We start from the raw sequence: 23965 nt of genomic DNA on the forward strand, positions 1-23965 counted from the left end.
CACCGATAATCTTATAACCTCCCTCTAACTCCCTTTGCAAGCCAGTCGTAATAGCTGAACTTGGCTGCTGAAATGGGTTGAAATCCTCAACCACAGTATTTGATAGCCTTTCCAAGAAATGCACAATTAACTACAATAGCTTTGGATATTCAATATTCAGGGGACCTAGCAGTACTGTTGCCTGGGCTGGGATTCCATTCTTTGGTAGATTTCAGATCAATGGAGCATAGCACAAGAACCTCTAAGATCCATAATTTAAAGAGAATCCAAAATTAAACAAACAAAAAAACCAACCACAACAAAAAACCCCAGTAACTCTCAAAAGTTAAGAAGGACAGAAAATGCAAAATTTCACAGGGGAACTGAAAGAAAATTCTGAACAAATTGTCTCTGTTGTAAAAAAAATACCCACCAAATTTGACTTTGCATATCCATAGAAGATTCAGATTCTTAGGATAAGAGAGTAGAATATCATGCACCATTTTAGAAATGCAAACTTTAGGCAGTCGTGAGCCAGTAATACCACTTTCTTCACAAAGCAAATAATTTATTATTAGATCTTGTAGAGAGCTCTATATCTAAGTGACAGGTCTCCATCCAACTACATAAGAAAATGCTTATTTCTACAATCTCAGTGATCTCATATGTTTTCATTAAATATATTAAATAAAATCAAAAATGAAAAGTGACCTTGCAAAAGTAATAAGAGGGTTTAATTTTTTAGCATTTTCAAAACAAATAGTATTCTAGAGGTACATGGTATATTTTATAAACTACAGTAAATATCTGTCAAAAGAATATTCTTCTTGAAAATTTTCACTATTAGTCTTAGTCATTTTTACTCTCCTTGCATCAGGGAGCCATAATCACAGGTCTACATTTCTGTGTGTCAGGGGAGGTTTAGGCTGGGTATTAGGAAAAAGTTCTTCACCCAGAGGGTGGTTGGGCACTGGAACAGGCTCCCCAGAAAAGTGGTCATGGCCCCAAGCCTGACAGAGTTCAAGAGCATTTGTTTGAACTGTTGTTTGAACAACACTCTCAGACACATTCTTGGGGTTGTCCTGTGCAAGGCCAGGAGCTGGACTTTGATGATCCTCGTGGGACTCTTCTAACTCAATATTCTATGATTCCGAGATTAAGTAAAGCCAAATCTTTTCCTATTCAATTTCCACCACAGTGGATTTTCTGATTGCAAAAGCCATACTTGCTGCTCTTCCTTACTTTTTCTGTTTATTAAGAAATACAAAAAAAAAAAAAGCGCTAGAATTTATCTAAGTAGCATACAAATACCCAGACAGAAGCAAGGGACTTATGCTTAGTACACAACTGTTTGCAGGAAAAGTTCTCTGAAACAATTCAGTTTCTCCTGTATGCAAAGCTCTCAATACAAGAGTTCAGCTGCATGCAGTGTTGCAGACAGATAGAATCATAGAACAGTTTGGGTTTGAAGAGACCTTTAAAGGTCATCTAGTCCAACCTCCCAGAAATGGGGGCATATGTCCTCATGCTCCTCATGACAGAATGAAATGCACTGTCAGCAATGTCACAAATGACTCATAAGCAGTGGTTTCCTTCCTACACAAGCCAGTTCTGGAATACACCCCTTGGTCTTAATGTTATCCTTCTGATGTTGCATTCAAATGACAGCAGCCATTCATTCATTCATTCACTCATTCATTCATTCATTCATTTCTTCACAAGGTAGGAAGACATGAAGCTATCAAAGAGAACTGGCAACAGCCTCTAAGGCCTGATTAAGCTCTTCTAGGCTTTGGAAAGAAGCCAAGAAAAAAGCCATCAGATCCTGAGATCTTTTCTTCATAACATTTTGTTCACGGTTAGATGAAATGCAACCAGTAAAAAAAAAAAAAAAAAATAAAAAAAATCCCTGTTTCCCTTTTCCTGCTTGCATTCCCTATGGGCACTCTGGCAGCCTGACAAAATAGTAACTGAGAACAAGTGCTGCAGGGCCAAGTCCCAGCTGCAGCTGAGCTTCGTGTGGGGAGTGCTGGGGAGCTGCTGGGACACCAAAGGGAGCAGCTGAAGTGCTAGGCAGCCAGGCTGGTATTTCCAGCCTTGATTCTCCAATTACTCCCCATGGGACATTCATTTTGGACCTTGCACATAACAGAGCAGGAGCTCCAGCAGTGTTCAGGAGAGCAAGCGGCCTTCCTGGGGATAGAAGTGGCTCCATCAGCCTCTTCCGCTGGAACCAGAATGACCCGGTGATAACGTGTGGCGTCAGGACTGCTGTAGTTCATAAACTGGTGCATGTTTTGCTTTACCTTTCAGAAGGAGCAGAAAAACTAAGTCGAAAATTTCACATCTACTTTGAAAATTAAGTCCTTGAGAGCTTTTTTTCTTTAAATTCTGAAATTTAAAGTTCTTCTTGCATTTTAAGCACATAGAAACTGCCATGTTAGATCAGACCAAGCATCCTTCTAACCAAGAATCTTTTGTCTGACAGCAGCCACTAAGAAACACCTAGGAGAGTGTCAAAAATACAGGGCAAGGTCCATAGTTCTACTCTAGCCTCCAGAAGGGCAATAATAAGCAGCCTACCTGACTCACACAGAGGGAAAATGGGGCATTTTGTTTTGTAAGCTACTCCTTTCCTAACAAACTTAACATTCAGTCTTCCCTTTGGAGAGCTACTGAGAGAACTTTCTGCAACTCCTTGCAGGCAGCCCTCCTCCTGTACAATGCTACAGAGATTAGGTCATCAGCAGCACTATTTCTGTCCCTCTTCGCCCCTTTTCTAGTTTTTTTCTGAGCACACTGACAAGTTGAGATCTTTGCAAGGATATGCTGGCAACCTTCTTTCACTATGAAAGGATCATACACTTCACGTGTTACTTATTTGCTGATGAGGAGACTTTCTCTACAAACTCAGGGCTGCTTAGGTTCTTTAGCACTTTTTTAGTGAGGGATCTTACTGGATGCCTATTAGTGGGATCTCTCTGTTCATTGATATATTAAAAGGACTCTAACTAACTCTTCTATCTCAAGTATCCATGGGCCTCCTAATTCTATTTTTTAACAGTTTCTATTAATTATCACATTAGAGATGTCAGGTATACAAATCTGCAGATGCTAGGTTCAAGTCTATTAATAATGTTCCTTAGGTACCCCCCCCCAATTCAGGATAAACAGAAAATCTTACAAAGAGTCTGAATTAAAACACTGTTTGTATTTTCAACTTTGAAACATCCATTCTTTTAATTTTGCATGCATGCATGCACATATGTATATGTATGTATATAAAATTTTCAGACCATTGAGCAACTACATATTCCATTATGGAAATGAAAAATCAACCTCCATCCTAATCAAACTGACACTTAGGAATCTTTTCCTATAAAGCTGACACTAAACACTATTTTACAAAAGAAATAAATTACATGCAATTTACGTAAAACCTGCAACTTCAAATTCTTACTGTTTCTGTAATGCTTTAATTTTTTTCCAGTTCATTTCCTTCTCTTTTAAGCATCAGGCTTCTAGACAAATCCTCGAACTAGGGCTTGCCAAACCTATTCCATAGCTGCAGCACAGAAGCAAATCATAAGCACAGAATCTAACACACCTCTGCAACCATTCAGGAAAAATACATATCCATTATGTCTCTTCCATCTGAATTTCAGTGTAATCTGTTTTCCTGCATTTGTATTTCCCCTGAGAAGGCAATAAATGCTTCCATTTCCTAACAATTTATCCTACTCTATCTCCCTCCCAATAGCACACAATCACCAGTGAGGAATTAAAAACAACAGAGGAAAAATAAAGTAAAGCTGTATGAATCTGACATTCTGAACCTCAATGATTGTGTCAGCAGTCCCTCAGCAAAATAAATGTGTTTTAGAGCACATTACTTACTGCGTCGACATAAAAAAACCTAGTTTTCAACTTCATCTACTTGTATATTTGTCATGTGGTTAAGCATAGTAGATACATGCCATGCATGCCTACACTACTTTTTTTTAATTTTATAATTCTCTCATTCTAAAGAGCTTAGAATATACAGTATTGGTCAATAAATAAATGTATAATGTTCATACTGTTGCTCATTTGGTTTTCATAAAAGTGTCCACAATATTATTCTTTGAATCAGGAAATGTTTAGTACAATGAATAAAATTTGCTTGGTTTGTTTCCAGTATGAGGAGAAATGGGAATAGGCATGTATAATTACCCTGCTCTTTATTACTCAGAAGCATTATTGCTATTCTGTCCAACCACACAAAAAGTTTAAGGAATTCTTATTGACTGGTGACTATTAGCAGATTGATGCTCATCTAAAATATTTCTAATAAAATTAGGAGATAACTCTTAAAAGACTGACAACATAGCAATGAAGAATAAAGTTGTATTTCTAAAGGACCATTGCCATACAAAAAGTAATAATTGCAGGGAAAATATGTGAAGTTATGTATCTCCCCCAGCTTTGTAAACATATATATTTTGATTATGGTTACTGCCCTCTTCTAGCCTCTGGTGACAGCCAAGTCCCAGCTGAGAAGCTCCAAACTTTGTCCTATCTTTGGCAACCTAAATGTGCGCTGATCACATTTTAAAAAGCGGGAAACAACAGGAAGGGAACCACACCTTTGCAACGCTCACAGCAAGCTCCTCTCTGCTTAATGACGAGAGCACAGTCCTTGGAGAGCACTGGACACTTCTCCCTTTTGCATGTCACTTCCTTATTCTGAAAAAAAAAAAAAAGGCAAAAAACAAAAAACAAAAGCTATTGCAAGCAAACCAAACCCAAGGCTACCATTTCTTTCAATTCAGAAAATAAAACATGAGGATAGCAGTCTGCTCTTTCACTTCAGGAATGGTCCTTGTGATTCAATACATCTCTCTCCCCTTGAAGGAATGCAGTAGAAAACAGTCTTTTAATAATTCAGGAGCCCAAGTAAATGGTGTTTACCCCGCTTACACAGTAATTCATGACTGCTACCCATTCTCATAAAGAAAATGTGCCCCACTGAAGAAATCCATGTTACTTCAATGAACAACTACCTACACCACGCACTTATCGAAATATTCTCAGGGTCTTGAGGTGCTGCCCTATGAACTACATAGCTCGGGAATTGCTTCTTATGCAACAGAAGGACAAATGGCAGAGGAAGAGCTGGAAACCTCAGAAAAGACAAAACTCTGCCATTGCAGAAAATCATTTTTAGCTGGTGGTACTACCTGGCCTACCCAGAGGTCCTTTAAAAGAGGCTACTATATACTGTACCAGAAAAGATGACTAGTGGAATTCATCTTTCTCCCCAAAACGCTGAGAAAACCATGAGCAGATAAAATCACTGTACATTATAGTGTCATCTTTCTATGGCAAAAAGCCAGTGATTTCCCAAGCCCAAAGAGCACATTGACTACATGAAGGAATGTCAATAGAGAATGTGCGACAGCAGGAATATTCCTTTTATAGCTTACCTTGCCCCAGTGGTGTCAACCCTTTCAGAAAACAAATACTTTGGGCGTTTCTCTTAGCAAAGTTTTGCTACTTCAAATTCCTGACTGAAAGTAGCCCTCTGAAGTCACCTCCACCTATAATTAGTAGCTGAGTTCATTAAGTGACACAGGTGGCCATCCAGTTCATGCAAGCACCCACCTCACCCAATCTTATGACTTAATTAGAGACCAAAAAATCAAAGGGCTAGAAAAATGTAAATCATAAAACTGAAGGAAAAGAGGCCGTGCTTTCCAGTCTTTTTATTTTGCTCCCTGTGGCCTCATTCAAGGTGCCTGTGAAGGATAACATGCAGCTTTTATTACACTCCAGCTCTTTGTCTAAAATCAGAGGTTTATTTTCTTCAAAGTCACTGCCTGATCTGATGGGAGCTATAAAGGCACTTCAGTCTTATCAGTGTAAATGAGGACTCACTCTCACCAAGACACTGTGAAATCAGCAAATGAGAATCAGGCCCTAAAGCGCAGCTGCAACGACACAAACGACTACTGTAAAAAGCCAGGTCACTGCTATGTGCTGGCTGCTCTGCATCACTCTAGCAGAGCAACCATAAATGCTATTTAACTGGCAACTTAAGCTGAATTTATGGCAGGTATGTAGCTCTGAACTGGCATAAAGCAGCCACAGCACAGCATTGCAACTGGTTCAACATCTTTTTTAAAGTGCACAGTGAAATTGTGATTCCCTTAATGGGAACATAGTGCCCCTTCACTTTGCTGCCATAAAGCCTGTTGAATCAAGCTTACCAAATCAACTACAGTCTGTATTTTAAAGGGTTCTGCTAAGATCTGATTCTCTTCAATGACAGTTTGCCCAAGGAAAGATTTAATAAGCCCATCAGCCCCACCAACTTTATCTGTGGGAAAATCTTCTGCATGGCAAAAGTGGGTGTGAAGGAAGGGCAAAATTCACTTTAGAGTTTCTTCCTTCGGAGAACATGACTTACCCAGTTGCAGCATGCATCATGCACCTCTGAGAGAAGCAAGATGCAAAGTGCCCTTGAGAACAAACCTAGCTGGGCTGGACCCACATCAGGGGGTTCAGTAGGCAGCTACCGATTGGACTCTCTCTTCCAAAAGAAGAAATTATTGTTGCAGATGGCAGTGAGAGTGACGAGAAGTATAATGCAGCTCTGTATTTCTTTTTGTTCCCTGATTCTCAGGGGACTGCTGAGGCAAATGCCTCATGCAGCCCAACTTCCTAGGCAATTTCTCATTCTGTCTTCTCCGAGTGCCATCTGCCTTCTTCTGCCCTCAGGTACATCCTGACATGGCTGCTTCTTGTTGGCAATGCACAATGAGATCAAAAAATCTGGTTGGCAATGCAAGTTCCTAAGGATGACCCCAACACACATATTTTAAACAGGAGACACTTGTTAGTTATTATACCTAAGTAAAAGCCTCCGGTTTGCCCCACAATGCTTAAATCAGCAAAATTCTCTGCCAATGATGAGTTTGGTACCATTGAGCCAACCCAGGGGGCAGCCAAATTTGGGTCTTACTCTTCTTTCCTTATCACCAGCAAAGCTGATGGTTTAGCAGGTTTTCTGGGAGAGATGATTTTGGAGTTTATGTCCTGGTGTCAAGGACTGTTTTGCATTAAGTAGTCGTTCCACATGAAGAATACTGGTGGCCCACAGTACAGTGACAAGAACTTAAGGGTCCTTCCTGCCTGGAGGGTGTCTTAAGCAGTAGGCTACATATTCACATTTCCCTTCTCTATCCCAGTAGACCTTGAACTACTTGCTGTTCAGTAGCCTGGCTTTAGCAGAAAGGGGCTTGTTCTTGCTCCCAAAAGTCAGCGGTCCTCACAGCAAGGATGCTTCTGAGGAAAGCAGGAGCTGAATCATTGACTTGCCTCTGGATGTGGAGGGCACTAAACCTGGATCACTATCTCAAAAGTCAGTTGTCACAGCATGGTGCTAAAAGGGGGGCAGGAGGTGCCACCTTTTTTTTTTTTTTGGAGAAAAGAGGAAGGTCAGCTCTGTCCCTTGGAGGAGAAGCTGCATCCTCCTACCTTAAAGAACAGTTCTGTGTACGCCAGGTAAATACAGTCAATCTTTTCCAGCACAAGAAGAGCTGCTAAGCACTTAAATGGGATGGGATTTTCAAAGCTGCTGTTCCCCTCTCTAGCTTGTATTATAGGCAAGTCCCATACAGCTCCAAAAGTGGCTGTTTCAGATGTTATCCCAGAATGCCTAAGTCCCTGCCATCAGAGTTGGGCTGCTCTTCCAGGGTGTGAGGTATAGTATCACTTAGGGCTGTGGCCCTCACCACTTCTTTTGGGGCTTTTTGCTGAAAAAATATAGTAAAGTCACAGTTGCAACATATTGCTGCCCTGACATGGCAAAATCCCTCTTGTACTAAGAAGAGATGAATGTAGCTCCAGGGAAGTGCATCCACATACCTCTTCCTGCTTCCAATACTGGATTTAATCCTAAAATACTTTTAAAAAAAATCCAGATGTTTTATCTCAATGCTGCAACTTGGAAAACAAGGCCAGCAGATGTGGAGCAAAGGGTTAATGTACCATGCTGATCCATCATAGGACCGAAGCAGATAAAGCAGAGCTGGTAAATCATTGTTTAGTCTATTGCAGTCAGGCATTATCCAGTGCAGATCTCCTGGGCCCACTGGGTGTAAAAGTATAAATATAAAACAAAGAGTAATTGTCATCAGAAGGATTTTTTTCCTTCATCCAGTTTATCCAGTTGCCCAAAACACTGCTCTTAATGTCCACTATCCATCTGGTTTTTTCAATTTTGCTGCCTCCTTCCCTCCCATTTCACAAGAGTGAAGTGGAGGCTGAGAACAAATAGGACTTAAGCAACAAATCCTTTCCTTCCAGTTATGTCCCCTCCTACCCCCAGTAATCATAACATTTCATTACTTGTCCCAGTCAGACATTTAGAAAGTCACTAAGTAGCTGCATGCAGGAGACCTGTATTAGCAAACCTCCATCTGTGTTGTCAACAGTGTCTCTGAATCTGTTGACAGCTCTCAGATACTTTGATTTTTGCTGTTCTTAAGAGAAAACTTCTTGGACGGCAACAATCAGAAGCCAACAGCTATGGGAGGGTAGGGGATTTTTTTTTCCTTTTGTTTAAAGGACATGCACTCTGGCACCAAGAAGTGCGGAAGAGACACATGGCTCATAAATACATAAACCGTTTGCTAAGTCAGAAACCTGGGAGTCAGTCAAATCCATAATCGGATCCCAAGATTCATAATAAATAACTTTTAATTATAGTCCTGCACAATAGTTATTTTAAACAGATGGTTTATAGATTCACATCTGGGATTATTTTTTTTTTTAATTTAGTGCTCAGGCACACATACAGAAAGGGAGAGAACCTCAGCTAAGGTTTTTATTAGTGTTGGAAAAATACGTATTTTTTTAAAAGAGGTCAGGCTGATCCAGAACAATGCTGCTGCAGCTGACGCAACTCCCCAGTCAGTGCTCGGCTCGGCAAACGGTTCACACTGGAATCCCAGACTCCCTTGGAGATGAAAATCTAGGGAAGTGCTGCAGGATCACCCCAGACCCTCTCCTGTGCTCACCAGAGTCCAACTGCTGGAGAATTCGTGTCTTAATTTCTTGGGGAAAGATCAGAAAGTTTTGTTGGGCGCCCATGTTTCTCCTCTCTCCCACGCTTCCCCAGTGAGAACCAAAGGTCTCCTTAACTTGGCATGCAAAGGTGATGTCAAATTCTCACGCAGGAGAGATACACTAACCAGACCCGATACCAGTGTTACTGTTTCATGTTACCTTTACTACAACCTCCTCTCAACGCAATTTGTTCACCTTGTACATACACCTCGTATTTTTACCTTCCATCAAAGAACTCCACACAAAATAGCCCATTCTGGTGACAAAGTATATCAAACTAACAGCCTTAAACTCATGTGGTACAGTTAAATAAAATGCCAACATGAAAAGGAAAAAAAAAATACTAAAAAGGAGTCTGAATATTTGGCAGAGGTCTTGGACAAGGATGTGTGCCAAACCACAGCTTGGAAGCCACAGCCAACTTTCTACAGGGTTCCCCACTGGGCTCCTGCCGTCTCACAGCAGCCACCAGAAGGATAGCTCTTTTCAACCTGGATTTAACTTCAAGAGGAAAAAAAAATAGGAGTCTGCTTCGTGTCTTCTGGGCTGTACCAAAGAGTGCCTCCATCAATGGTACTTGAGCCCACTGCTGTGAGGTCACAGCTGGCTGCTGAAGACATTACAGATGTAGGTTCTGAGGGGGCTAGATGTCGATGGTGATGGTCTGGTTTTTTCCTCTTTTTTTCTTTTTATGTATTGAAAATGCTTTTAGGAGGCTTGTACCACATTTCTGATATCCTGAGGTTATTAACTATTTATACTGAGTAGGAAAAATGTTGCTTAAACTTTCATCTAATCAAAAAAAATGCTGTGGAGAGAAAAATAATAAAGGCAAGAGAGACAGATTAGGTAGAAATACAAACTGCCATTAATGGCTAACCCTGGAGACATTCATTTTTCACCATTATTCATCACAGTCCCACTAGTAATTCTGATAGGACTCCTCAACAAGTAGTTCAGAGTGTCCTTAAGTTTCTGCCAAAATGTGGGATCATCTGTGAAAACAATAACAATTTTCAAACAATGGCAAAAGTCACCCCTGGGGAATTTGGGAAGCAGCTTTCAAATATGCACATATAACCTTAGGAGAAGAAAAAGCCGTTTAAAATTAATGAAACAAGTGCACTCAATTCACATAGGCAAACTCTCCACTGCAAGGCAAAGGGCAGGCTCAAACACAGGCTCACACCATGTGCCATGATCCACATGTTCTTAGACCATGTGCTGGGCTCTCTGCCAGGTGTTGCACATGGCCAGAGCATCCTCTCAAGTACACACAGAGCCACACTCAGTCCACACAGGCCACAGGAGCAAAAGTTTGGGTCAGCACTGGCTACGAGCTCTGTCCCGCAGCAAAGCTTGGGAGCACCATGCTCCCAAGCCTGTGCCTGCACCTAAGTTTATGTGCAAACAGCCCCGATGCTGGGCCAACTTGAACTCAAGAACAGGTTCAAACACGTGTGTAACTCATGGTCTAGACAAATCCTGAGGCTCTTTCTGAAAATAGTACCCTTGCTTCTTTGGCACTCCTGCCTGGAACTCGCTGTCTTGGGTCCGATTTACAAACCTCCCTTTAATTGGCAGAGTTGAAGCAAGCAAGCAATCCCTGCTAAAACTGTGGGACTGCTGCCTTCCATGAGCACTTCTCTGCCTGAACAAGAGTCACACAGTTTGGCTTCAGGGAGGAGACACCACTCCCCAAGGAGAGATGTTTGCAGACACTTCGAACCACTGTCAAGGGAGATGAGGATAAGGTCTCGTTTCCCTTGTTCCCCTTCAATTATCTCTTTGGTTTTTTAACTTGCAAAAACGTATTTTGTGGGTACAATATTTCCCTATGAAACAATGTCTGTTCTCTGCAAAACGATACAGTTCTCTCCATTTACCCTCATGAACCTACAAACACCAAGCCATATGTTTCACTGACAAAGGTCCTGTTATTTTAAGCATGTCTTCAATTGCAATGGGACAGCTCACAGGAGTGAAGCCAAACATATGCTTCAAGTATCTTCAGCATTAGGTCCTTGCCCGTGGCACAACACGACCGTGATTTCAGCATGAATTGCATTAGATGCAAATGACGGTATTTCAGTGGGAACAGAATATGCCAGTTCAGTTCACAGAGTCTCTCTTTCCTTTTTTGAGCAGAGCACTCAGTAGCCTCTGATTTGCCCCCTCATCCCTGTAATCTGTTTAGCTTATCTGGCCTCTCAGGGTGAGCAGGGAGGAGGCTGCAGCTTTCCCTGTGATGGTGCTCAGCCAGCATCAACCATCCCCCTTCATAATTCGAGCTCTCCCCACTCCCTAGGAAAGATGATTAAAACAAAGGCCCTGCTGAAAGATGACACCGAATTTCACTGCAAATGGGCATTCCCCACTGCTATGAGGAAGACATAAGTATGTGCAAGTCATTCAGGACACATCACTCACAACCCCTTATAGACTGAATAGATTATTTTTTTTTCACTGTGCTTAACGATGTTCACCAGCACAAGGAAAGTGACCCCGGTGGCCTGCTGCAATCCTGACACTCCCTGACAGCAGCCAGCTACACTGTATATGGTGAAAAGAAAGCACTGTCTCTTCCTCTTACATTTGTCTGCATTAATGCTAAGGTTGAAGCTGGGAGCAGGGTCCCATTACATCGGACATTGTATGAGCACATCCCTGCTCCAGTGAGCTTATGGACAAAGTAGACATAGCCAGGCAAAATTACTGTAACTGAAGATTAAGTCAGTGAGAAAGCCAGAGCAGGATCCAGACCACATAGCTCTCAGTCTCCCTGCCTCCACCTCAACCTCCAAGTGCCACTTCGGATTAGAGTTCTTTAGCTAGACAGTTGTAGGCAAAACTCTTTACCTGTCAAAAGAATAGCATGACAGTCTTCTAGCAATAAGAGACAGGGTCTTCACAGGTTCCCAGCAGTTTGTACTGTAGTCAAAAAAATACCTATAGTAATCCAGCAGCCAGGTTTCAGGGAAGGTGTACGCGCTGGGGTTCCTGCAGAAGACCACACCTTCGCATTTAATGAGATGCACGCATTTAAGATTTGCATCTTTTTACCCTAAGCAAATTTTAGTCCCAAAAATTGTTGAAGATGGCACTGATGAATTATCAAGCTGATTTCATAGAGGGTAAAGCAGATTATGCCAAAGGTTTAAAATACATTATTAAATCATTTGAATTCAACAAATTTTACATCAAGCCATGGTATCACGTTCTGGCTCATCTCAAAAATTAATCCATTCCCATCAAAAGAGTGCCTCAACAATACTCTGCATCTGTTTCTTAACTAATGCCATCCTAGTCCTATAGACAGTGTTGTTTATTTTCCAGAAGACGTTGTCAATGAGAGAAAAAAAACATTAAAGCAGTAAAAAAGTACATCAAAATCAAAGTCCCTCAGTTCAGAATTCCTATTTTTGGATGAGATAACTATATTTTTTATTACAGGCTGAATACTAACCAATAGTATTTTTTCTTCTAATGACGTGAATTAAAACTTCATTTGACATTTCTTTAAGAGAGACACATTGACTGTTTTTTTTTTAAACACCATTTCACTATATTTTGATAGGCTAAATCTACAAATATATTATACAAACAATAGTTACCTGTCATTACATCTTTATTGCCTTCTCTGTCTGAAGTCTGCTTACTCAATCTTTACACTGGAGATTTAGGCAGTGGCAAATGCTCTAGTTTTGGGCTTGTTCTGAAAACTTTGAACAAAGCAGCCCTTGAGGCTATCTACTTCTTAAAGAGTTTAAAAAGCCCAATGGGCCTCCTAACTTACTCTGCAACAAGTCATATCCCATGAAGGAACTTGCTTCTGTACAACACAAAAACAGGGCTAGATTAAAGAAAAGGAAAAAAAAAATCAGGGTCCCCTGCTGCTCTGTCTGGCCAGAATCATGTCTTTTACTGCCCATATCCTCTAAAGAAACGATGCTCTCATGATATATTACCCTAATACATCACCAAGTGACAGTTTTCTCATGATACTGTATCCTCAAAGATGTGATGCATGCCAGAAGCAGCAACAGGAGATCTCGGCTGGGGGAGGAAAAGGAGAGGGGTTTTTATTTTCTTTCAAATTTTTAATCTACATAATGGGTTTTTTTAATGTTATTTTGAGAGGAAAATCCCTTTCAATCCTAGCTTCATAATCCAGAGGACTCCTAGAAGTTTTGCAGTAATAGCACAGATTTTAAACTGGAAAGCACCAAAAAAAACATTTGCTTTGTTTAATTGAAGCAAGTTTTGAAATGGGACCAAAACGCTTGAGGAACAACAACCAAATAAAAATAGTAGCCCAAATGAAAGCAATGAGAGTCTGTTTTCTATTATAAAATTATTTAGGTGAAAGGCCTCCAGATACTGCTGTTTTAATGAACTTGCAAGAAAATTGAGCACTGACCCCACATTTGTTTTCTTTCGTGATCTTGCCTGTGCTACACACAGAAAAAAACAAGGTTATTCACAGCAGTCTGCAGAGAGAAGGGACAGTCCCCAGCTTGTCAGCTGCTACAGAGAAAGAAGAGTGGGAAGATACAAGGTAAAAGAGCATTTCAGGCAGGACTCCTTGCAGGATGCAAAAGCTTTCAGGGTCTTTTAATGCTCATCAACTCACAAGGGCTCACTCATTTTTGCTGCAACTGCTGCTCGCCAGGTAAAATATCATAGGGGCAGCAGTAATCCTATGTCATGGGCAGCTCAGGGCAGCTGTCATCCCCAGGTGGCCTTCATCTAGCTGGTGCCAGCAAGGGAAGGTCTCAGGAGAATTTAGTCAGAAAAACTTACGCCACCATGATGTTTAATTTGACACATCTCATTTCTATGTGTTCCTACTTCATATCTACTCAAACTTCTGATGAATGCTAAGTTTCCATCAAATGCAAGGAAGAAAGGTGGAATAAGCTTTCCTCTGTTGTGATCCATCACATTGCCAAATTAAGTTAGATTGTGACTTTCAAAACTTCAGCCAACTGTAGCTACTAGCAGAAAAGGCGTATTTTGACTTGCGAACTAAGCAAAAGCGATATGGAAGTTATTGAGAGAAAACTAAAAGCCAGAACTGTCAAACTCACTTTTACAGTCCTCGAGATGACTTTGACCATATTTTGTGGCCTGGCCATCACTGCTTTTGGGTGAGATGTATCAGCCCTCAATCACAGCAGTGATCACTTAGCCACATAACAATACCATTGCAGTCAATGAAACCACCCATGAGAGCTCAGACACATGCACAGTGCCCTATGCTCTGAGTAGACTCTGTTAATTAAACAGTTATTTTTAAATGTTGTTCTGGAAAGAAGTTTGCTGTCCAAAATAAGAAACTAATCTTGCACAATCACTTTCTTCTTGAAAAATCCAGTGGTTAAAACACGTTTTTGCATAATCATAGCCCTGCAGGGACAGTTCTCACTTCTGAAAAGCAAATCTCCTTCTTTCTGTTTTGCACATGTACAAACAAACAGATTCTGGTATGTCCAAATCTTGCAATCTCAACTATAATAATACACTGAATAGAAGCCATACAAGCATTTTTTTCTTCAGCCTGTGTTCCCTTCACTCCTTCCTTTCCCCTGCCCCACTTGCACTGCGGGAAGCAAAAAAAATACCTGTTTGACAAGTAAATGGAGCTGACATTAGAATGAAACTCTAAGGTGAATGGGGTATGCACAAGCCATTTGTCATCTTGACAAAGTGAGTTTTGGTCACCAGTGGGACACTTGAAAGACATCTGAACAGTTGGCCTTGACCACCAGCATTTCTTACAGCTTATAAAGGGACCCATGGGACCTAGAACACAACCTGCTTTTGGAAGTGACTCCTGCAGTGGTACCTCTTGATAGATGTAAAGGCAGTGTGATATATCAGGTGCCATTAAGATCTTTGCTGCAGGTTCTATTTACATAAGTATGGAGTGCAGATAGCATCTTGTTAACTCAATTAATGAGACTCAAATGTCAGGAAAGGGATTATGTCTGGCTCAAAGTCCACAGAGCTCTCAAGGCAGCCAGAGATGATTTCATTGTGTGAGACAGCACTGTTCTCTTTGAGCAAGAACTCAGGCAGCAATGCTACTACTTGGACAGCCAGGGGAGGCAGAAAAATGGTCTGAAATCTAAAGGGTTCACGCCTCTAGCACAAGAAGGGCTCTTTATGATGAGAGACTCAAGTGCCATGTAAAACCAAGAACTTGGGGCTGAATTGAAGAAAACTAAAAAGTATCCACTTGAGGTCTCAGAAACTTAATTTTTCATTAACTGTACCTTCTTCTGCAATTAGAGAAAGTCCTCTTTGCCAAGTCACAGCCCAGTCTGAGTTGGAAGAGGAACAACATTTCATCCAGCCTGTCCACACTGCTGCATTTTACATGGGCAATCGAAACGCCTTTCTCCACCCCAGAGAAGAGTGGGAAATTTCCGGACCAAGATGAGATCACTAATCTCTGCATCAGTGACTCTCAATGCACTGGACAATAAACTGCTTTTCTCCCACAGACTCCAACTACTAAGCTCTATGATATAAAAGCAGATGCTCCTGTCACCCAGGTCAGAGCAGTGAATCCTGAATGGCACAGCATGAGGTGCTTGGCCCCAAAACAGAGAGAGGCATTTAGGGTAAGGCCTTATCCTCAGCAACTGCTGTCAGCTCTCTGCTTGGCGTGTTGGCTGTAAGAAATTCCTATTCAAAGTTGTATTCCTAATGGAGGAGACAAGATAGTTAGCATGGGCTGCTTGGGCCAGAAGCTGAGCTTCAGCACCACTCATTGGGTTAACTTAAATCCTTTGATGGCAACAGTTCCTTATGACCACAGTCACAAGTTGTCTACAAACACGCAGTAGTCATATTAAGGCTCCAGTAGATACATAAAATCCTTCTACAGTGCGAGTTCCAGAGTCATGCACAGCTTTCCTGAAGGGACATCACATCCATATCCTCTCCCACCAGTAGTTTTTGTGCTGCTTTGTACGTAAGAGCCAATGCCCATCGAACTGGCTGGAGCTGCCTACTCATCTCTCCAGATGGCTGCCTTCCAGTGAAACTCTCTTTTGTTGTAGGTGATTTGTTTTCTTTTTCCCCTCTTTGGCTCCCTCCTTTGTGTACTTCCATATGCGAACTGTTTTAATAACTCCAGAAAACCTGATATCAAAGATACTCATTTTATACTAGAATGATTATATAAAGTTTTAGGCAGAAAATATGTACCCTTCACGTAACAAGAAGTACATTAAACAATTTGAATTTCTTACTATCATGGCCTCAAGTTCTAGATATTTTGTAAAATTTCCACTTCAGACTGATTTTTGGGTCAAATCATTTTTGCTTGAGGATTGAAAAACTCTCCAAGTTAACTCAACATATACAGACATTTTTCCAGAAGCCATACTAATTGCATTCTTTTTCAGTTTCCACCACATTTTCATGTTAAACAACCTCTAGTTCACTACCAGTGCACTCTGCTGCATCTTAAATGTCCACATCAACAATTTTCTTCACAAATTCTTCATGTCTATAGATCATAGGCAGACTATGCCTCAACCATGCATCCATCAAAAAAGTTTCTTACACTACCACACTGTCAACATTTTAAGGTATAATAATTTTAATTTTCCAGCATTTTTTATCCACTGAATTTACAAACAACCCATCCACCAATCCTTGGTTTACAGGCTAAAGGGCTTGCATGCTTTGCATTCTGCCCACCAAAATAATTTTATTCATTTATTTGAACCAAAAGGACTTTCTGGATTGAATCACCAGTCCACCTAACCCAGTTAACGCCCCCAGCTCTTCCCAGAACTGAGTGTTTGGTAGAGGGGTAAAGTGCTAAATATGAAAATTATCAGCTGTGCACTGTCATGCACAGAAAAAAAAAAATTCTCTTTCACAAGCAAATGATCAACAACCTCCCTGTAGTAGGAGAGCCTTCTGCTCTTATCAGTATTTTAGGTCCCACAGGCAGCCCTTTAGCTAATAACCTTGTCTCAAACCCAGCCACCCTGCCCAGCTCCTTCCTGCCCCCATGATTTCTAAGTGGCACAACATCAACAGGTTTCACTAACTGCCACAATCAGATCATAACTACTACACCCATTTACGTGCTCTTCTCTGTCTCTCCCAAGCCACACCTCAAGTGTACATCACCATTCAGACAGAAAAAAGGACGAGGAGACAACCTCAGGACAACAAAGGTCTGTTCTTCTTCAGCCACCAATAAATTCTAAGACAAACCAGAAAAACAGATGCAAATGTATGATGCTAGCTGGTCACCAGAACATATTTTGATAGTTCCAAACCTTGGGGAAGCTCTATTTCCTATTGAAGCCACTTAATATAATAGAATATAAATGTGTCAGGAACAGTTAAAAAAAAAGGAAACAACCAAAAAACAAGAAAACTCAATCCAAAACACACAGGTTTTAGTCTATGAGCTGTCAGAAATCTGATTTTCCCAGCCAGGGCTCTCCAACATATCAGCTTGCATCCCCCTGGGTAAGGAGGAGCGCAGGGTGCTGCTTCCATGCCTCAAGCAAGATCTTTAGCTATGAAAGAGAAGATGAGCCACACCATGGCCATCTAGAGAAAGGGGCAGCAGACCCTCTAACACTGAAGCTTTGTGCACAGGTTTACTTAAAACAGGGACTCAGAAAAACTGGGGCCTCAATTTGTCAGGGAAGACATCAGATCTCTGGCACCATTTTTTTAAACAGCATTTTATCCCCTTGCCATCCTTAGTGCCCACAAGAACAAATATATCTCGACTCTAATGCTCTTTCACAGTACTGCCTTTTGCCATAGCACTTCACAACACACATGTACAATGCTTCCCTCTCTGAAAAATCTAATATACAATACAGAGAAGGAAAACTACAGCCAGGAGTTCGATGTGTAGAATGGATAACAGAACAAGTAAAAAGGATGCAAATCATAGAAAATGCATGAAGACATGTAATTTTCTCAGTGAGGTGGTGGTACACAGCCCTGGGAAAACGAAAAAAAAAAAAAAAAGCAGGAGAGACGAAATTTAGGTCTTGGCACACAAGGTCAGCTTCTGGGGATGATGAGGGATGAGATCCACACTGTACTTGGACCTGGAGCTCAGCACTTGATTCAGCTGGATGCAAAATGCTGCACAGAGCTCAATCAGACAAACAGTCAGACTAGGAATTTTTTAGCTGCAGCTTAATGCATAAGATGAAGAGGCCAAGAGGCCTCAGAGGAAGTAATTACAGCAGTTATTAGGTACAATATAAGCAAGTACCAGTATGATAGTCATTTTAATAGTAGTAATACAGGTAAAAGCTTTTATGTAGTATTGGTGGGGTTTTTTTCACAATGGCCTTTTATTTGACCATAAGCTCAATAAAAAAAGGTTGCATTTTCATTTGATTTTTTGGTTGTTGCTTAATATTTTTCTTCCCTCTATTTTCTATTAAAACATGATGGGGAAATAAAACCAGACATTTGGTGGGGAAAAAATATCTATTTTTATATAGCAGCACAAAGCAGAACAGCAGAAGTACTGACACTGTGAGCCATTCACTTACAGGACCATAATTCTTAAAAGAACCAATAACAACTCAATGGAAGAAACTTGAAAGCTAATAAAAACTATATACAGGTAACTGTATGCTTTTAAAATGCCATTTTGATATTGGACCAGTTCTTTAATAATGTTTTTCTTATTGGCAATAAAAAAAGTGTCTTAACTTAGACTGATCCATTTTGCACTTATTGTAGACACATTCCAAAGACATTTGCAAGTTATATTACATTTTTCCATTTAGCTTATGGCATTTTTGTGCCCTTCATACTTTTCCACATATTATTTATACATTTAAAATATATTCTTTTGTATTTGAGTTATCTGATCCTTTAATTACACCAAAGAGAATCTCATTTTCATACTTGATGGATTGGATCTTCATTACAGTGACATATCACCAGCTCTCTTCCAGGAGGATTTTGCCAAGACCCATAATCAGTTCAGCACTGTGTGCATAGCTCAGTGCAGCTGACTGTGTTAGAAATGTGCAAGTAGTGAACTCTTCACTATCCCACATGGTCTGAGAACAACACGAAATAGCTTCTTCTAGCCTGCAGATTTCCCGAAAGGCTTCACCATAAGCTGTTACACATGACTATGTTCCACATCTCCAAACTGAATGGCACGATAAAGCAGAGAACTGAAGGCCAACATACCTGTGCAGGGATGTGCCACACACTGAGGCAGCTCTGGGGTATGAAACAAAGTGCAGAAGGTGGACTTCAAAATGTCCACAGATGGCACAGACACAACACACAGGTATACAATCCATGCTCCTTCCTCAGAGGAGAAAGTTAAATTAGAGGACTGGGCAATCACCAAACATATGAAATTCAACACGGAAAAGTGCCTGATTCTGCGCTTGGAATGGGGCAACACTGGATGTACTTAGAGACGGGGGAATGAGATGCTGGAAAGCAGCACTGTGGAAAGGGACCTGGGAGTCCTGGTCGACGGCAAGTTAAATATGAGTCAGCAGTGCCCTGGCAGCCTGGAGGGCCAACCGTGTCCGAGGGGGGCATCAGGCAAAGCATCTCCAGCTGGTCGAGGGAGGGGATTGTCCCACTCTACTCTGCACTGGTGCAGCCTTACCTTGAATATTGTGTGCAGTTTTGGGTGCCAAAATATAAGAAAGATATTAAACTACTAGATAGTATCCAAAGGAGAGCAACAAAGATGGTGAAGGGCCTTGAGGGGAAGCCATATGAGGAGCAGCTGAGGTCACTTGGTCTGTTCAGCCTGGACAAGAGGAGACTGAGGGGAGACCTCATCACAGTCTACAACTTCCTTGTGAGGGGAACAGGAGAGGCAGATACTGATCTCTTCTCTGTGGTGACCAGTAACAGAACCCAAGGGAAAGGTCTGCAGTTGTATTAGAGGAGGTTTAGGTTAGATATTAGAAAGAGGTTCTTCACCCAGAGGGTGGCTGTGCACTGGAACAGGCTTCCCAGGAAAGTGGTCACAGCACCAAGCCTGTCTGAGTTCAAAAAGCATTTGGACGATATTCTCAGGCACATGGTGTGACTCCTGGGGAGTGTCCTGTGCAGGACCAGGAGATGGGCTCAATGATCCTTGGGGGTGCCTTCCAACTCTGCATATTCTGTGATTCTGTGATGTTGCACATGGTACTACTTGACCAGAGTGGTCATACCTGTATATGGGACTAAATCGACTCAAAAAACTCCAAGGATCAAGCCAGAGTAACCATCCTTTAGTTTGTGTTTCATTCTCAGACAGGTAAAAGTCTTGTCTTACAAGCGTTTTGCATGAATGAAGAACAAGTACAGCTGAACCTACCTGAACCGTCCTTCAGAAGATTCCACCAAAGCCATCACAACAGGCAATTAACCAGCTCTGGGCTATTCATTTAAGTCACTTCTCTCTTGCAAGACTTTCTTCATATACGTGTATATGTGTGTGCATATATATATATATATATATATATATATATATATATATATATTTCTTTGGTCTCTATGACAAAGCACATATGGGACATCCTGCTGCACCAAACATGGAGTTATGTCTGTTTTTTGTTTCCAGGGTTTGTTTTCTAGGGTGTGTGGTGTTGGTTTTTTTCATTGAAGACATGGCATATACATCTGTATTTGGAAAAAAAACCTAATAAAACTTTCATCATATTGGAGCATGTTTGTGTTTCAGGAACCCTTCATGCACCGATCAAAACAACATTCTCTTCTGGAGTAATATGGGGGTGAAAATTACCAGTACACTACTCTATCACAGCTTTTTTTCCCTCTATGTTTATTACTTTTGTGGGTGAAGAGAAAGCTGATTGTATTATAAAGTAATAAAGACCAAGAATATTTAAATTGAAAGAAGATGCAGTCTTGGTAGACTCTGTAGTTGATGTATGTAAACTATTGAAATTAAATTAAATAAAATAGGTATGAAAGAATTGTTTGATGATTTTTTTTTTGTTTTTTAATATGCACTACTCCACTAAAAGTCATCTGGGCCACATTATACCTTGATGCAACAACAATTGAATCCTCATGTACTAAAACACTACCATCTTCACTGAACATGTGTCAAACACTTGCTCTCAGGCTAGCTACGTGCTTTTAACTTGTGTACTGTGCCACAGAAATCAGCTATACTACAGGTAAAGAATCCCAAAACATCTAGTATCTTTTTTTGCTTTAGTCTGCAATGAGGACATGATTTTTAGGTTTGGGTTTGGTTTTTTTTTTTGGCTGGGTGTGTGTGTGCAGAGAGAAACAAATGCTGAAGTTATTTCTTCTGGTTTTTTGTTTGTTTGCATTTGGTTTCACTAATCTATTAGTTTAAGCTAGGTAGAACACTAGGTTTTATAATGACAAATTTAACATATTTTTTTATGAGCAAAGGTCAAATGCTACATTGGGCATTTGGATTTAAAAGCGGAAATTTAAACTACACAATGATGTTTCATGCTGAATAAAACTTATGCCAATCAAAGCTCTGATTTCTAGTTTCCTGAGCCCCTGTCTCCAAACTTTTCTCAGATTTCCAACACTAGGTTACACTTTCTGGCTCACATTTATTTCCTTCTGTTCTGGATTTAGGTGATAAAAGGTTGAGACATATGATTACCACTCCTCAGGTGCTATTGGCAAGTTTGAGGCACAGGCATGAGGGAAGGGGGGAGGAGGAAATTTGGGGTAAATGGCTCTAGTTTAGATGTGGTTTGTCAAGATCCCTATTGGCTTTTATCAGCTGGTTCTTGACACAACTCACTTTGCTCTAAAATATTTTGGAAAAAATTAATAATAAAAGACTTTCTCCCCACAAAGAATGTACGAAAAATAAAATCCTTCATTCTCTTTAAATTTTTTTTAAAAGCTCTTGCAGTGTCAAGGCCACTGTTAGCTGGGGCATACTTATCTATTTCCTTGCAGTTCTCCCCTGTCCTTTTCAGCTGACATTTCTGGTACATTCATTTTGAAACTACATATACCACCAGCCAATGGATACGTTATTCTTGGATCTCTGCTTGCTTCTGGCAAGGTGTTTAGAGTCCACGGAGATGATGACAAATGAGCATGAAATGACATGGCTCTCCACACCACCACCGGCACCACCACCTGTCATCGTTGTCACTGCTGCATTCATCTCACCTTCAGAAAACTCAGCACTCAGAAGTTTAACTCAGCCTAAGTTAATTCTGTGGTCTTTTTACATTCCCATCCTATAATTATGCACAGGGTCTCATTTCACCTATTTCCGACTGTAGCATTTTTATGTCTTTTCCATGCATACGTTGGAGTATATATTTCTTGAAAGCAAATGCCATAATATCAGGTGTGAGCCTACTTCTATTTTGAATTTTAGATACCTTCCAGCCAAAAAGCTGTACCAACAAAAACTCTGCTGTATTTGATCATTTACCGTACTTGTACCAGAGTTGAACATTTTTAAATATTCCATGCCTGTTTTAAATGCTGACCCCCACATAAAAGAAATCTAATCAAAAGTTCCGCCAATATTCTGTTAATAGCATTTTGCCCCTGACATTTCAAAATTTTCAACATACAAAAGTCCAAAACTTACCCAAATGTGGTAAGTTTTCATCTTTAAGAAGTTTTCTTTCTACTAACAGAAATTTACTCATGCCTCCACTACCCTCAGCCCAAAAGTTTCCCATCTGAAATAGAAAGATCTGAAACTGTCATACATGACATGTTTGGGCTCCTCAAACTGCACAAGGTGTGTGAAATGCTCCTATGGATTGAAAAACCATCATTTTTCCACAAATGTGGGAGAATAATTTTAGAAGATAACTTTTGCATTAGGTAGTGTAATCTTAAAGCATTTAATAACTGGAATCAATTTCTAAAACTGAAGCAATATGACTCCATTATGAATACCATAAAGATTATATATTTTTAACTATACTCATCATTGCCAATTCAGACAAGTCTTTTTTCAGTCAGCTTCATAAGCCCCAGTTTCACTACTTTGATTTTCAGAAGCCAGCAGAACATCAGATTTTTTTACAATTGAGCATAACATAATGCCACAATCATATATTTTCTAACTTTTTTTTTGGTACTGTCAAGGGCCACACCATTATCTGAAGTGACGGTTTCCCTTTTTTGACAATATTTCTTCTTCACAGAGTTGGTTGACTTAGTCTTTGTTACTGCCCATTACATCCAGCATTTCCTTTCAGATGCTTTGATGTTTACCTTCATCTGATACAGAGCTTGTTGCAGCTGAGAGCATTTCCCATCCTTTCATCAGAAAAGTCTTTAGCTATAAACACAGTTGCAATGGGATGCTCAGCCACGGCATTTCACATGTAGGCTGTCCTGCACTTATTACGAGATCTAGCTTCCAGAAAAACAATTTTCCAGTGCAACTTCTGTATATCTGTTTTACTCTTTAGCTCTAAGTACTTTCTCCAGTGTCCATGTTTAACAGCATATAAGATGAATGTACCTTGAAAGCAGGTACTTTCAGCTGCCTTCAGCCTTCTTTGCCCTATTCCAGTATCTCAAATCCTATGGAAAGAGAGGTGGTATTTTAGCTTTCCAGAGATAGCATATCTTCTCAGAGATGCGGAACCACAGACGTTCAAAGTGGAAGTGGGCAGAACACCAAAGCACACTGGCTCTAACAGCATTTTGCAGATAGCAACAGCAAGTCATAAATCATCCTTCCCAAAACCTCTCAATTACAAAGTCAGCTTTAATTTGTCTGTTGCCAATCCATGCCTCAGAACAAGCTCAGGAGAGCAGACACACCAAAACCTGGCATCTGTGCCATTGTCAGAGAGACACAAAAGAAAACTAGTATGGTTAGACTGTGGCT

At 40.6% G+C, this 23965-nt stretch overlaps 1 protein-coding gene across 4 annotated transcripts in view; it reads right to left on the bottom strand.

Annotated features, from left to right (window-relative positions):
- BMPER (BMP binding endothelial regulator) overlaps positions 1-23965 on the bottom strand; it is a 147702-nt gene that overhangs the window by 118334 nt on the left and 5403 nt on the right. For 3 of the 4 annotated variants that reach the window (XM_064670414.1, XM_064670407.1, XM_064670421.1), the window contains exon 3: positions 4605-4704. The exons of the other annotated variant lie outside the window; for it this stretch is intronic. In XM_064670414.1, the coding sequence (XP_064526484.1) occupies positions 4605-4704 (100 nt within the window). The remainder of the gene's footprint in view (positions 1-4604; positions 4705-23965) is intronic. 4 annotated transcript variants of the gene reach the window in all.

This window comes from Pseudopipra pipra, chromosome 1 (genome assembly GCF_036250125.1).
Source record: "Pseudopipra pipra isolate bDixPip1 chromosome 1, bDixPip1.hap1, whole genome shotgun sequence".
NCBI classification, from domain to species: domain Eukaryota; kingdom Metazoa; phylum Chordata; class Aves; order Passeriformes; family Pipridae; genus Pseudopipra; species Pseudopipra pipra.